Source organism: Oncorhynchus kisutch, linkage group LG7 (genome assembly GCF_002021735.2).
Source record: "Oncorhynchus kisutch isolate 150728-3 linkage group LG7, Okis_V2, whole genome shotgun sequence".
Lineage (NCBI taxonomy): Eukaryota > Metazoa > Chordata > Actinopteri > Salmoniformes > Salmonidae > Oncorhynchus > Oncorhynchus kisutch.
In genome coordinates, this window is record NC_034180.2 from 19,105,213 (window position 1) to 19,121,946 (window position 16,734).

General features: G+C 44.4%; 1 protein-coding gene across 3 annotated transcripts in view; it reads right to left on the reverse strand.

The window, feature by feature from the left end:
• Positions 1–16,734, reverse strand: part of mta1 (metastasis associated 1) — a 47,667-nt gene that overhangs the window by 26,083 nt on the left and 4,850 nt on the right. For all 3 annotated transcript variants that reach the window (XR_004210586.1, XR_004210585.1, XM_020487670.2), the window contains exons 2-3: positions 14,604–14,671; positions 6,205–6,298 (exon numbers count right to left, since the gene is read on the reverse strand). Coding sequence is in view for 1 of the 3 variants with exons in the window: in XM_020487670.2 (XP_020343259.2) it covers positions 6,205–6,298; positions 14,604–14,671 (162 nt within the window). In the remaining 2 variants the exon portion in view is untranslated. The remainder of the gene's footprint in view (positions 1–6,204; positions 6,299–14,603; positions 14,672–16,734) is intronic.

The window sequence follows — 16,734 nt, forward strand, 5'->3', positions numbered from 1 at the left end:
AGAAACACTGTATAAAAGAGCTGGATGCACTGGTTGCCCTCTAGGTTACAAAGAGCTGGTAGTCCCATCCACCAAACTACCAGGTGTGAAACAGGGAAGAGACTCAGGGTGTATGCTAATTTGGTATAGAGCAGACCTAATCCACTATTAAATTAGTCAAAACAGGAACATTTTACATCTGACTAGAAATTATTAAGGAAATGATCTCAGAGCAAAATGTCCTTGTGTGCTAGCTATATCCCCCAACAGAATCCCCATACTTTAAACGATGACAGCGTCTCCATCCTAGAGGGGGATCTCAACAATTTCCAGGCTCAGGGACATGTACTAGTCTGTGGCGAACAAAATGCCAGAACTGGACAAGAACCAGACACCCTCAGCACACAGGGGGACAAACACCTACCTGGAGGTGACAGCATTCCCTCCGCCACATGTCTCACTAGACACAATATACTGTAACCAACAAAAACGGGTCACACCTCCTGTAGCTCTGTCACACGCTGGGTAAGTACATAGTCAATGGTAGGCTGAGGGGACTCCTACGGTAGGTACACCTATAGCTCATCTCTTGGCAGTAGTACTGTCGACTATTTTATCACTGACCTCAACCCAGAGTCTCTTAGAGCATACAGTCAGTCCACTGACATCACAGCAAAATCATGTGGCATCAAAGCCAAAGGAATTGAATAATAAATAAATGCTATAGATGGAAGGAAAGGTGTGGAGAACTACCAAAAAACAATTAGGCAACAACAAATTCAATCCCTTCTAGACAATTTCCTGGAGAAAAGGTTTCACTGTGAAGGTGTGAACTTAGCAGTAGAAAACCTAAACAGCATATTTGACCTCAGCTTCCCTATCAAAACATTTTAAATGTAAAGCAGACAACCTAAGAAATTAACAATGACAAAAGGTTTGATGAAGAATGCAAAAACCTAAGAAATTGAGAACCTATCCAACCAAAAACAGAGACCCAGAAAACCTGAGTCTACGCCTTCACTATGGTGAATCACTAAAGACAGAAATACACTACGGAAGAAGGAACAGCACATCAGGAATCTGCTCAATGTAATTGAAGAATCCATCAAATCTAACCACTTCTGGGAAAATTGGAAAACTTAACCCTTTTTTTTATCTAAAACAGATGTATGGATATACCACTTCAAATATTTTTTGCTCTATAACAAAGATCAGAAAAAACATACATGATCAAATACAAATCTTAGAATCAATTATTAAAGACTCCCAAAACACACTGGATTCTCCAATACATTGAATGACCTACAGGACAAAATACAAACCCTCCAACTCAAAAAGGCCTGTGGGGTTGATGGTATGCTCAATGAAATTGGCTATACTTAAACGGTTTATCATCCTCAGCTCTGGCATCTTCCCCAATATTTGGAACCAAGGACTGATCACCCAAATCCATAGAATTGGAGACAAATTTGACCGCAATAACGACCAGGGGATATGCGTCAACAGCAACCTTGGAGAAAAAGCACTGTCGTTGCACTGACGTGTACCGAACCATAAACATCAACGCCTTTCTTAAAATCAATACACAATTATATATTTTTAAACCTGAATATTTAGTTACTATTACCTGCTAACATGAATTTATTTTAACTAGGGAAACTGTCACTTCTCTTGCGTTCTGTGCAACAGAGTCAGGGTATATGCAGCAGTTTGGGCCGCCTGGCTCGTTGCAAACTGTGTGAAGACCATTTCTTCCTAACAAAGACAGCCAACTTCGCCAAATGGGGGATGATTTAACAAAAGCGCATTTGTGAGAAAAAAAGCACAATCGTTGCACGAATGTACCTAACCATAAACATCAATGCCTTTTTTAAAATCAATACACAAAAGTATATTTTTTCAAACCTGCGTATTTAGTTAAAAGAAATGCATGTTTGCAGGCAATATTAAATTCTGGGTAATTGTGTCACTCTTGCGTTCATTGCACGCAGAGTCAGGGAATATGCAACCGTTTGGGCCGCCTGGCTCGTTGCGAACTAATTTGCCAGAATTTTACGTAATTATGACATAACATTGAAGGTTGTGCAATGTAACAGGAATATTTAGACTTATGGATGCCACCCGTTAGATAAAATACAGAACGGTTCCGTATTTCAGTGAAAGAATACAAGTTTTGTTTTCGAAATTATAGTTTCCGGATTTGACCATATTAATGACCTACGGCTTGTATTTCTGTGTGTTATTATAATTAAGTCTATGATTTGATATTTGATAAAGCAGTCTGACTGAGCGATGGTAGGCAGCAGCAGGCTCATAAGCATTCAAACAGCACTTTACAGCATTTGCCAGCAGCTCTTCGCAATGCTTCAAGCACTGCGCTGTTGATAACTTCAAGACTATCAACTCCCGAGATTAGGCAGGTAATACTATAGTACCTATAAGAACATCCAATAGTCAAAGGTATATGAAATACAAAATGGTAGAGAGAGAGAGAAATAGTCCTATAATAACTAATAGACAAACAAAAAGGCTAAATCCTCATGCTTTGTTGATTTCAAAAAAGCATGACTCAATTTGGCACGACGATCTGCTATACAAATTGATGGAAAGTGGTGTGGGGAAGAAAAAAAAAAACATACAACATTATAAAATTGGCAGAAAAAAAAGAAGGTTTTATTTACACAGGGACAGGGGGGACGGGGAGACAGGGATGCAGCTTAAGCCCCACCCTATTCAACATACATATCAACGAATTGGCAAGGGCACTAGAACAGTCTGCAGCACCCGGCCTCACCCTACTAGAATCTGAAGTCAATTGTCTGTTTGCTGATGATCTGGTGATTCTGTCCCCAACCAAGGACGGCCTACAGAAGCACCTAGATGTTCTGCACAGATTCTGTCAGACCTGGGCCCTGACCGTAAATCTCAGTAAGACAAAAAATAATGGGTGTTCCAAAAAAGGCCCAGTTGCCAGGACGACGAATACAATTTAATCTAGACACCGTTGCCCTAGAGCACACAAAAAAACTATACATACCTCGGCGTAAACATCAGTGCCACAGGTAACTTCCACAAAGCTGTGAACGATCTGAGAGACAAGGCAAGAAGGGCCTTCTATGCCATCAAAACAACAAAATTCAACATACCAATTAGGATCTGGCTAAAAGTACATGAATCAATTATAGAACCCATTGCCCTTTATGGTTGTGAGGTCAACTCACCAACCAATAATTCACAAAAGAAAATGGGGCAAACACCAAATCCTCTGCGTAAAACGTAAAACAGCAAATGCCTGCAGAGCAGAATTAGGCCGATACCCGCTAATTAACAAAATCCAGAAAAGCGCTGTTAAATTCTACAACCACCTGAAAGGAAGCAATTCCCAAACCTTCCTAACAAAGCCATCAACTACAGAGAAATTAACCTGGAGAAGAGCCCCCAAGCAAGCTGGTGCTGGGGCTCTGTACACAAACAGACCCCACAGAGCCCCAGGACAGCATCACAATTAGATTCAATCAAATCATAAGAAAACAAAAAGATAATTACTTGACACACAGCAAAGAATTTACTGGCCCTAAACAGAGAGTACACAGTGGCTAATACGTGACCACTGTGCCCGACCCAAAATTAAGGAAATCTTGACCGATGTACAGACTTTGTGAGCATAGCCTTGCTATTAAGAAAGGCTACCACAGGCAGACCGGGCTCTCAAGAGAAACAGGCTATGTGCACACTGTCCACAAAATGAGGTGGAACTGAGCTGCACTTCCTAACCTCCTGCCAAATGTATGACCATATTAGAGACACATACTTCCCTCAGATTACACAGATCCACAAAGAACTCGAAAAGTAATCCAATTCTGATAAACGCCCATATCTATTGGGTGAAATACAAGTGTGCCATCACAGCAGGAAGATTTGTGACCTGTTACCACAATGGCAACCAGTGATGAAAAAATACCATTGTAAATACAACCTGTTTATTTATTTTCCCTTTTGTACTTTAACTATTTGCACATCATTGCAACACTGACATATGACATTTGAAATGTATTTATTCTTTTGTAACTTTTGTGAGTAATGTTTACTGTTCATTTCACTTGTTCATTTTATTTTATCCATTTCACTTGCTTTGGCAATGTAAACATGTTTCCCAAGCCAATAAAGCCCCTTAAATTAAATGTAGAGCTCCTCCTTGCTGATCCACAAAAAACGACCCACCCTCACAGCTACCGTCAGCAACAGCTCCCATCCTCACAGCTACCGTCAGCAACAGCTCCCACCCTCACAGCTCCCACCCACATAGCTACCGTCAGCAACAGCTCCCACCCTCACAGCTACCGTCAGCAACAGCTCCCACCCTCACAGCTCCCGTCAGCAACAGCTCCCATCCTCACAGCTCCCACCCACATAGCTACCGTCAGCAACAGCTCCCACCCTCACAGCTACCGTCAGCAACAGCTCCCACCCTCACAGCTCCCGTCAGCAACAGCTCCCACCCTCACAGCTACCGTCAGCAACAGCTCCCACCCTCACAGCTCCCGTCAGCAACAGCTCCCACCCTCACAGCTCCCGTCAGCAACAGCTACCGGCAGCAACAGCTCCCACCCTCACAGCTCCCGTCAGCAACAGCTCCCATCCTCACAGCTCCCACCCACATAGCTACCGTCAGCAACAGCTCCCACCCTCACAGCTACCGTCAGCAACAGCTCCCACCCTCACAGCTCCCGTCAGCAACAGCTCCCACCCTCACAGCTCCCGTCAGCAACAGCTACCGGCAGCAACAGCTCCCACCCTCACAGCTCCCGTCAGCAACAGCTCCCATCCTCACAGCTCCCACCCACATAGCTACCGTCAGCAACAGCTCCCACCCTCACAGCTACCGTCAGCAACAGCTCCCACCCTCACAGCTCCCGTCAGCAACAGCTCCCACCCTCACAGCTCCCGTCAGCAACAGCTACCGGCAGCAACAGCTCCCACCCTCACAGCTCCCGTCAGCAACAGCTCCCACCCTCACAGCTCCCGTCAGCAACAGCTACCGGCAGCAACAGCTCCCACCCTCACAGCTCCCGGCAGCAACAGCTCCCACCCTCACAGCTCCCGGCAGCAACAGCTACCACCCTCACAGCTACCGGCAGCAACAGCTACCACCCTCACAGCTACCGGCAGCAACAGCTACCACCCTCACAGCTACCAGCAGCAACAGCTCCCACCCTCACAGCTACCGGCAGCAACAGCTCCCACCCTCACAGCTACCGGCAGCAACAGCTCCCACCCTCACAGCTCCCGGCAGCAACAGCTACCACCCTCACAGCTCCCGGCAGCAACAGCTACCACCCTCACAGCTACCGGCAGCAACAGCTACCACCCTCACAGCTACCGGCAGCAACAGCTACCACCCTCAAAGCTACCGGCAGCAACAGCTACCACCCTCACAGCTAGCGGCAGCAACAGCTCCCACCCTCACAGCTAGCGGCAGCAACAGCTCCCACCCTCACAGCTCCCGGCAGCAACAGCTACCACCCTCACAGCTACCGGCAGCAACAGCTACCACCCTCACAGCTCCCGGCAGCAACAGCTACCACCCTCACAGCTACCGGCAGCAACAGCTACCACCCTCACAGCTACCGGCAGCAACAGCTCCCACCCTCACAGTTCCCGGCAGCAACAGCTACCGGCAGCAACAGCTACCACCCGCATATATATACACACATATATATATATATACACACACGGGACGAAGAGTACACACACAAATAAAGCAATGCTGGCATGCACAGTCATTCACACACGACGCCGACGACACAAATCTGCATAGACGAGCAAACATACACTAAACACTGACATTTGCCTAGATTAGACCAAGACAGATACATAGGTTGTTCACTACACATTCACTCTTCAGGCAGAAGTCATTAGGTTAAATTAGGTTTAGACTGCACATCTGAAAACCTTACACACCGAGCACTTGAGTTAAACTGTCCATTTGATCTATACAAGGCGATGAAGTGTCATTGGAAGCTGAATGGTGGTTAGTGAACAGGTCTCTCTTGCAAGATGTTTAATCGGAATGAGAATAGCCTGTTTAAAGGTTCCATCCATTTAAAAGTGGTTTCTGACCGAACAGTCACACTACTAGGGGATTTGAATTTTGGCATTCGATGTTGAACAGTGTTTAGATGGTGAAGACTTCTGACTGAACAGTGAACCGTGCGTGTCACTCACGTGCGTGTTTGTCAGCCAGGGCGATGAGTGTCGAGGAGATGTCCCTGCGTCGATAGAAACACACCACTTTAGCCTCCACGTTTCCATTGGCAGTCTGCAACACAACACAAGAGAGAGATGAGATGGAGGGTTACCATGGTAACGACCGTAATCCGCCAGCCCAGCCTGCCACACGTCATTGGTCACACACCGAGAGAGTAGAGTTGGAGTTTGCTGATGATCTGAGAACAGAAGGATCAATACCAGCTAGGCTGATACGTACTAATGAGAAACTAGCCTGGTGAAGTTTTACATGTTGTAGAAACAGTAGCACAACTAGGCTAGGCCTACGTAATAACTAAACTATTTTACATTTCAGTGTTGATTGGTTGATCAAAGTGGATCGACTACTCATAATTTTTCTGAATTAGTCTTTGCTTGATTCATCACCTCCTTCCTTCTCAAACGGCTTCGGAGAAGATGACCCAAAGTCCCTCCCCTCTTACCTTTTACTCCAATGCGTTGAGGAGTCGGAGAATGAGGGATCCAGGAGAGACTTATCGGGAAAGAGACAGTGTTATGCCTGTCTGGGCAGACTGAGTGACATGAGAGAGGCAGCTTAGCTAGGCCTACACTCAGCTCTGTGTCTACTGTCAATCACAGACACTAGTCTCCAGTACAATTAAACAACCAGACAGGACAGTTGGCACATGTTAGGACAAGGGCTGTTACAGTGACAGTATCACCACCACACCGGCAGTCATGAGTCATTCCTCACCAAATTCCACATGACCGTTGAATCACAGTAACTACGCTTCTCCAAAACTGCACTCTGATGTCGCAGATGGTCATTAGTAGCCTACCAAACTTGCTAACAGCTAGTCGCTAATGGTCTGGTACTCAGCGCGCCACTGTCCCGCTAATCACTCGGACGTCAATGCAAATACAATCGAATTAAACACTTCATGAGAGCCCTGGCATTCAGAGTTTGAGCGGAATAGGATCCCCAGTTGCCCAGCGAAGCCAGCTCCTCATAGCTGGTTGATGCATGGAATGAAATAAGTGTTCCAATAAGTAAGTGTTGCACAACATTTCTTCTATAGGCTTTGCAACATTTCTTCTCTAGGCTTGGCCTACTATATTTATTTCTCAACTTTCCTAATATTAAGCACATTGCTACGCTTTACAACCGGAGTAGCCTACCTGGCTGGCATGAAAAATAACTGCCCGTAAAAGCTTGTAGATGGTGGTTGTAAGATGGCTGCCGTATCATGGGCTCTTCACCAACCTTGCTATTTTGTTCGTTTTTTCCACATTTTTTGTACATAATGTTGCCACTACAATCTCTTATGACCGAAAAGAGGTTCTGGTAATCAGAACAGCGATTACTCACCTTGAACTGGACAAAGAATTTCTCTTTAATGGAGTTGGGCAAGAGGGATTTACTCCAGGCACCCGAACAGGCCCTCATCCCCGTCATTCACAGGAGAAAAAGACAGAAGAGGTATAGCGGAAAGAGATTGGGGTGTCTTGTGAGGATACGCCGCCGAGTGGCTAACCTGCCTTTGCCATCCGTACTATTGGCCAACGTACAGCCGCTGGATAATAAATTGGACAAACTAAAAAGCAACTATATCCTACCAACAGGAGATTAAAAACTGTAATATCTTGTGTTTCACCAGGTCGTAGCAGAACGACGACATGAATGACATACAGCTGGCGGGATATACACTATCGGCAGGATAGAACAGCGGCCTCTGGTAAGACAAGGGGGTGGCGGTCTGTGTATATTTGTAAACAACAGCTGATGCATGATATCTAAGGAAGTCTTAAGGTTTTGCTCACCCGAGGTAGAATCTCTCATAAGAAGACCACATTATCTACCTAGAGAGTTTCGACATTTTTCGTAGCGGTCTACATACCACCACAGACCGATGCTGGCACTAAGACCCCACTCAATGAGCTGTATACAGCTATACCCAAACAGGAAAAAGCTCAGAGGCGACACTCCTAGTTGCCGGGGACTTTAATGCAGGGAAACTTAAATCCGTTTTTACCTCATTTCTATCAGCATGTTAATTGTGCAACCAGAGAAAGAAAAAGAACTAGACCACCTATACTCCACACACAGCTGCGTACAAAGCTCTCCCTCTCCCTACATTTGGCAAACCTTAACCATAATTCTATCCTCCTGATTACTGCTTACATGCAAAAATTAAAGCAGGAAGCACCAATGTCTCAGTCAATAAAAAACAATTAAAAAGTGGTCAGATGAAGCAGATGCTAAGCTACAGGACTGTTTTGCTAGCACAGACTGGAATATGTTCCGGGATCCGATGGCATTGAGGAGTACACCACATCAGTCACGGCTTCATCAATAAGTGTATCGATGACGTCGTCCCCATAGTGACTGTACGTACATACTCCAACCAGAAGCCATGGATTACAAGCAACATCCGCACTGAGCTAAAGGGTAGAGCTGCCGCTTTAAAAGGAGTGGGACTCTAACCTGGAAGCTTATAAGAAATCCCGCTATGCCCTCCGACTAACCATCAAACAGGCAAAGCATCAATACAGGACTAAGATCAAATCGTACTACACTGGCGCCGACGGTCGTCCGATGTGGCAGAGCTTGCAAACGATTAGAGACTACAAAAGGGAAGCACAGCCGAGAGCTGCCCAGTGACACAAGCCTACCAGATGAGCGAAATTACTTCTATGCTCACTTTGAGGCAAGTAACACTGCAACATGCATGAGATCATCAGCTGTTCCGGGCGACTGATCACACTCTCCGCAGCCGATGTGAGTAAGGCCTTTAAACAGGTCAACATTCACAAGGCCGCAGGGCCAGACAGATTACCAGGACGTGTACTCCAAGCATGCGCTGACCAACGGGCAAGTGTCTTCACTGACATTTTCAAACTCTCCCTGTCGGAGTCTGTATTACCAACATGTTTCAAGCAGACCACCATAGTCCCTGAGCCCAAGAACACTAAGGCAACCTGCCTAAATGAATACCGACCCGTAGCTCTCATGTCTGTAGACATGAAGTGCTTTGAAAAGCTGGTCAAGGCTCACATAAAAAACATTATCTCAGAAACCCTAGACCCACTCCAATTTGCATACCGCTCCAACAGCTCCAAAGATGATGCAATCTCTACTGCACTCCACAGTGCCCTTTCCCACCTGGACAAAAGGAACACATATGTGAGACTGCTGTTCATTGACTAGAGCTCAGCGTTCAACACCATAGTTCCCTCAAAAGGTCATCACTAAGCTAAGGACCCTGGGACTAAACACCTCCCTCTACAACTGGATCCTGCAAGCCCCCATGCTCATCGACTGGGCTGTAGTGGAGCAGGTTGAGAGCTTCAAGTTCCTTGGTGTCCACATCACCAACAAGCTATCATGGTCCAAGCACACCGAGACAGTCGTGAAGAGGGCACGACAAAACCTATTCCCCCTCAGGGGACTGAAAAGACTTGGCGTGGGTCCTCAGAGCCTAAATAGAGATTGGATCATCAGTGGATCTGCTGGTGCGGTATGCAAATTGGAGTGGTTTCTGGGTTAATGGTGTTGATGTGAGCCATGACCAGCCTTTCAAAGCATTTCATGGCTACAGACGTGCGCGCTACAGGTCGGTAGTCATTTAGGCAGGTTACCTTAGTGTTCTTGGGCACAGGGACTGCTGGTGGTCTGCTTGAAACATGATGGCATTACAGACTCAGACAGGGAGAGGTTGAAGTGCACAGGTGCATGAAAATGGCCCATTCTAAGTCCAAAACTAAATTTCACACATTATTTAATATATGTAAAAGATTAAATTGAGAATAATCTGATGGGTGAGAATATCATCACTTGTGAATGATGCCCAGCATGTTCAGTCTAAGACAAGAAACTGCACATACAGTACGACTTTTTCCAAATCCTAGTGGCATGCATCATATAGTCGATCCAATAGAAACCTCATCAAAAACATATAGGCCCATCACAACTAAAGAGTCCAAATAACTCCAAAACATAGCCAATAGGCCTAGGAGTCCTGGAACATGGTCGCAGAGCTCATAACCTACACACAGAGCGTATCGGAACGGATTCATATCAGCCCAGTAACTGCGCAATAGCGTGTGAAAACAGAGCTTTGACTCCCCGCTATTTAAAAAGAGGATGCCAGCTTCCTCGTGCTGCTGTATTTATTTGCTCAATTCTTAAAATGAAGCACAATCAATCTGCTTTACAACCGGTGTAGCCTACCTGGAACATTAACATCGCCATGGGAAGCTTTTCCTCTGTTCCCTATTCAAGCAGCCCACGGATTACATGTTTTTTTTGTTGTTTGTGGGCCATTCTATTCTAAATAACATAAATCCACACATACTAGTAGATATGTAAAGACCAGATTTAAATTGACGATAGTCTGACAGGTGAGAATATTATCAAGGGCTTGTCAAATTGTGGATGAAAGACTGATGACGTGAAATAGCAGAGCTCTTTCCTTTCATGCAACTTTTTTTTTCAAAATCATTAGTTGCATCATGCAGCCTTAGCATGTATTAGGGGAAAAAAGGCAAACATGTATACATAGTTTGTATTAGTGTTGTCACAATAGGGGGGGGTGGGAATACTTGTTGACACTTGTTCCCGTTCTGCGCGTGTGCTATGCAAAAACCCGTCACTGAAATTCACACTTCTACTCAATACAGCAGATTGAATTTACTTTCACACTGTTTAGTGAATAATAGAATACTGCATAGAACGCAAATATGAGCAAAAATCAGCCAAAGGCCTACCTGTGATTTGGCTGGAGGAATATACCGTTGAAGTCAGAAGTTTACATACACCTTAGCCAAATACATTTAAAACACATTTAAATCCTGACATTTAAATCAGAGTAAAAATTCCCTGTCTTAGGTCAGTTCGGATCACAACTTTAAGAATGTGAAATGTCAGAATAGGATTTATTCCAGCTTTTATTTCTTTCATTACATTCCCAGTGGGTCAGAAGTATATATACTCAATTAGTATTTGGTAGCATTGTCTTTCAATTGTTTAACTTGGGTCAAATGTTTTGGGTAGCCTTCCACAAGTTGGGTGAATTTTGGCCCATTCCTTCTGACAGAGCTGGTATAACAGAGTCAGGATTGTTGGCCTCCTTGAAAAACATTGGTTTTTCAGATCTGCCCACAAATTTTCTATAGGATTGAGGTCAGTGTTTGGTGATGGCCACTCCAATACCTTGACTTTGTTGTCCTTAAACCATTTTGCCACAACATTGGAAGTATGCTTGGGGTCATTGTCCATTTGGAAAACCCATTTGCGACCAAGATTTAACTTCCTGACTGATGTCTTGGGATGTTGCTTCAATATATCCACAATTTCCCTTCCTCATGACACCATCTATTTTGTGAAGTGCACCAGTCCCTCCTTCAGCAAAGCACCCCAACAACATGATGCTGCCACCCCCGTGCTTCACGGTTGGGATGGTGTTCTTCGGCTTGCAAGCCTCACCCTTTATCCTCGAAACATAACAATGGTAATTAAGGCCAAACAGTTCTATTTCATCAGACCAGAGGATATTTCTCCAAAAGTACAATCTTTGTCCCCATGTGCAGTTGCAAACCATAGTCTGGCTTTTTTTATGGCGGTTTTGGAGCAGTGGCTTCTTCCTTGCTGAGAGGCCTTTCAGGTTATGTCGATATAGTACTTGTTTCAAATCAAATCAAATTTTATTTGTCACATACACATGGTTAGCAGATGTTAGTGCGAGTGTAGCGAAATGCTTGTGCTTCTAGATCCGACAATGCAGTAATAACCAACAAGTAATCTAGCTAACAATTCCAAAAACTACTACCTTATAGACACAAGTGTAAGGGGATAAAGAATATGTACATAAAGATATATGAATGAGTGATGGTACAGAGCGGCATAGGCAAGATACAGTAGATGGTATTGAGTGCAGTATATACATATGAGATGAGTATGTAAACAAAGTGGCATAGTTAAAGTGGCTAGTGATACATGTATTACATAAGGATGCAGTAGATGAGAGTACAGTATATACGTATACATATGAGATGAATAATGTAGGGAACATTATTAGGTAGCATTGTTTAAAGTGGCTAGTGATATATTTTACATCATTTCCCATCAATTCCCATTATTAAAGTGGCTGGAGTTGAGTCAGTGTGTTGGCAGCAGCCACTCAATGTTAGTGATGGCTGTTTAACAGTCTGATGGCCTTGAGATAGAAGCTGTTTTTCAGTCTCTCGGTCCCAGCTTTGATGCACCTGTACTGACCTCGCCTTCTGGATGATAGCGGGGTGAACAGGCAGTGGCTCGGGTGGTTGCTGTCCTTGATGATCTTTATGGCCTTCCTGTGACATCGGGTGGTGTAGGTGTCCTGGAGGGCAGGTAGTTTGCCCCCGGTGATGCGTTGTGCAGACCTCACTACCCTCTGGAGAGCCTTACGGTTGTGGGCGGAGCAGTTGCCGTACCAGGCGGTGATACAGCCCGACAGGATGCTCTCGATTGTGCATCTGTAGAAGTTTGTGAGTGCTTTTGGTGATAAGCCGAATTTCTTCAGCCTCCTGAGGTTGAAGAGGCGCTGCTGCGGACTGTTTTACTGTGGATATGTGATACTTTTGTACCCGTTTCCTCCAGCATCTTCACAAGGTCCTTTGCTGGTCTGGGATTGATTTGCACTTTTCGCACCAATGTACGTTCATCTCTAGGAGACAGAACGCCTCTCCTTCCTGAGTGGTATGATGGCTGTGTGGTCCCAGTATTGTTTGTACAGATGAACGTGGTACCTTTAGGCGTTTGGAAATTGCACCCAAGGATGAACCAGACTTGTGGAGGTCTACAAATTTGTTTCTCAGGTCTTGGCTGATTTCTTTTGATTTCCCCATGATGTCAAGCAAAGAGTCACTGAGTTTGAAGGTAGGCTTTGAAATACATCCACAGGTACACCTCCAATTGAATCAAATGATGTAAATTAGCTTATCAGAACAAGACATCATTTTCTGGAATTTTCCAAGCTGTTTAAAGGCAGTCAACTTGGCGTATGTAAACTTCTGACCCACTGGAATTGTGATAGAGGGAATTATAACTGAAATAATCTGTCTGTAAACAAATGTTGTAAAAATTACTTTGTCATGCACAAAGTAGATGTTCTAACTGACTTGCCAAAACTATAGTTTGCTAACAAGAAATTTGTGGAGTGGTTGAAAAATGAGTGAACGACTCCAACCTAAGTGTATGTAAACTTCCAACTTCAACTGTACATGCATAATGATCTGCATGTCATTGTGTCAGTAAGGGAAAACACTGCATGAAACCTTCTACTCTTCAATTAAAAACCACACTCTCCTTCCCACACCGTCTCCCTCATACTAAACACACACCATTCTCGCTCTCCCAAACACTGCTCCCAACTTTTAATACGTTAGGCCACAAACAAAATGTAAGGAGCACCAGAAAGAAATGGATTTGTGATACAGTTTAGGCTTACATTAGGCCTATATGAATCCTACCTTTGAAGCACATCTCACGAGTAGCAGACTCTTTTCCTTTCTTCCTGTGCCAATCAAATTAGCCTAAACCTACTGTCAAGTTACATTACCAGGTTGTTAGCTAGCTAGGTGACATGACTGAACAACGTTTGTTATCAAAGCAATAGTTTGCGAGCCAGGATTAGTTTAAAAACGGCCCGCAACACAGTTTGTGAAACTATACAAAATGCACGTGAAATTCGATAGAAAGTCAAATATGCATCTGGTAATATGGGTCATATTTTGGTAACCGTATAGGCTAGAGACAAGCCATTTTCTTGGCTGTAAACATGTCTGTCGCAAAGCAGTGCTCCATTTTCAGAGGCTGCATTGTCAGTAAACTTGCAAAGTCTGCTGAGACTGGGCCTGTACTCCTGGTTATAACAGGTGATGAAATGATACAATGTAGCAACATTGCTCCCTCTGGGCGCTGCTCCAATGTAACAAACCCCCCCCCCCCCCCCCCCCCCTTACCTGCCAAATGAACTGCTGCAGCCCACGGCCATATAGCATAGCTAGATCAGAGCCTAACATAAGACTCAGAATATGCCATTTCTGTTCTTCTGAAATATGATATGAGATAATGTAGCCTAATGTTTCTTTAGCCTAAATTAAATCATGGATTTATTGTGGCGGTGTCGGCTATAATAAATAGATTCATGTTCCAAAGATCCGAATCGGTGGCTTGCTTGAAGGCTACGTGTGGAAGCCCTGAGATGCTAAAACGTGTTTATGTTAATTTAAAAAAAAAGGTAAATTACCGTGAGACCAGCAGTTATTTGAGTGACAACTACCAGCTGACAATTTCATGACCAGCACAACCCTAGTTAGGGCCAGAGAGACTGTACACACACGCACCACCGTCTCACCTTGTTGAGCTCTTCTATCCGCCGGATCAGCAGTGGGTTACTGGATGAGTTTTCAAAATAAACATAATCTGTTGAGGAAAAGGGGTGGAGGGAAGAGAAGTAGGAGGAGGGAGAGAGAGAGAGAAAACACGTCAGTAGAGCGTCTTAACAAGGTTAGCCTACTCTGTATAGCCAACAGACAGAGACAGCGTCAACTGTATTCTTGCGGCGTGATTTGGCCACCTGGACCAATGGATGACTTCAATAGCTTGTACAGTATATCAAAACACAATTTTCTTCCCATTATTTGTCCACTGCATTTCTAGCTCCCTCTCCGCTTTCCCTCCCTCTCCTTTCAACCCCATTCCCCTTGCTCTAAAACTAGCCCCCCCCCCCCCCTGCAGTCCTCCCTCACTCCTCTCCGTTCTCCCTAAGGCCCTGGGCTTAGTAGAGTGCGTGCCTTTCCTCTTAAACCTGCATGCAACTTGACTAATGTCAGATTATCATACCCCACACTTGATAGGCCGCCTGGAGCTAACCCCCCCCCCCCCCCCCCCGTCTCCCCCTGTAGTCTCCCTCCACTGTCTACCCCCATCCTCTCCGGTCCATCTCTTCATCTCTTGTCTGACTGAGCAGGTCTCTGTTCTCCTAGGAATTATTTAATATATATATATATATATATATATATATATATTATTTTATACACACACAAAAGTTTGGGGTCACTTAGAAATTCATGTTTTTGAAAGAAAAGAAAATTGGCCATTAAAATATCAAAATGATCAGAAATAGTGTAGACATAGTGAATGTTGTAAATGACTATTGTAGCTGGAAATGGCTGATTTTTAATGGAATATCTACATAGGCCCATAATCAGCAACCATCACTCCTGTGTTCCAATGGCACTTTGTGTTAGCTAATCCATGTTTATCATTTTAAAAAGGCTAATTGCTCATTCGAAAACCCTTTAGCAATTATGTCAGCACAGCTGAAAACTGTTGTTCTGATTAAAGAAGCAATAAAACTGGCCTTCTTTAGACTAGTTGAGTATCTGGAACATCAGCGTCTGTGGGTTCGATTACAGGCTCAAAATGGCCAGAAACAAATAACTTTCTTCTGAAACTCGTCAGTCTATTCTTGTTCTGAGAAATGAAGGCCATTCCATGCGAGAAATTGGCAAGAAACTGAAGATCTCGTACAACGCTGTGTACTACTCCCTTCACGGAACAGCGCAAACTGGCCCTAACCAGAATAGAAAGAGGAGTGGGAGGCCTTGGTGCACAAGTGAGCAAGAGGACAAGTACATTAGAGTCTAGTTTGAGAAACAGACACCTCACAAGTCCTCAACTTGGAGCTTCATTAAATAGTACCCGCAAAACACCAGTCTAAACGTCAACAGTGAAGAGGCGACTCCGGGATGCTGGCCTTCTAGGCAGAGTTCCTCTGTCCAGTGTCTGTGTTATTTTGCCCATCTTAATCTTGTCTTTTGATTGGACAGTCTGAGATATGGCTTTTTCTTTGCAACTCTGCCTCGAAGGCCAGAATCCCAGAGTCGCCTCTTCGCTGTTGATGTCGAGACTGGTGTTTTGCAGGTAAAAATAAAGAAAAGCCCTTGAATGAGTAGGTGTGTCCAAACTTTTGACTGGTACTGTATATATCACCCCCACCCCCCCACCCAGTTCATATAAACAAAGAGCTAGAGAGCAATGTAATAAATAAATTACATTTCAATAATCTTTAAAAAGTTCAGACCCCTTGACTTTCCACATTTTGTTAAATTGATTAAATATTTTTTTTTTTTTTTTGGGGGGGGGGGTCATTTAATAAAAAATGTAAGTATCACATTTACACAAGTATTCATTCCCTTTACTCAGTACTTTGTTAAAGCACCTTTGCCAGCGATTACAGCATTGAGTCTCCTTGGGTATGACTACAAGCTTGGTACACGTATTTGGAGAGTTTCTCCCATTCCTCTCTCCAAATCCTCTCAAGCGCTGTCAGGTTGGATTGGGAGCGTTGCTGCACAACAGAAATGTTCGACCGGGTTCAAGTCCAGGCTCTGGCTGGGCCACACAGACATTCAGAAACTTGTCCCCAAGCCACTTGTATTGTCTTGACAGTGTGCTTAGGGTCATTGTCCTGTTGGAAGGTG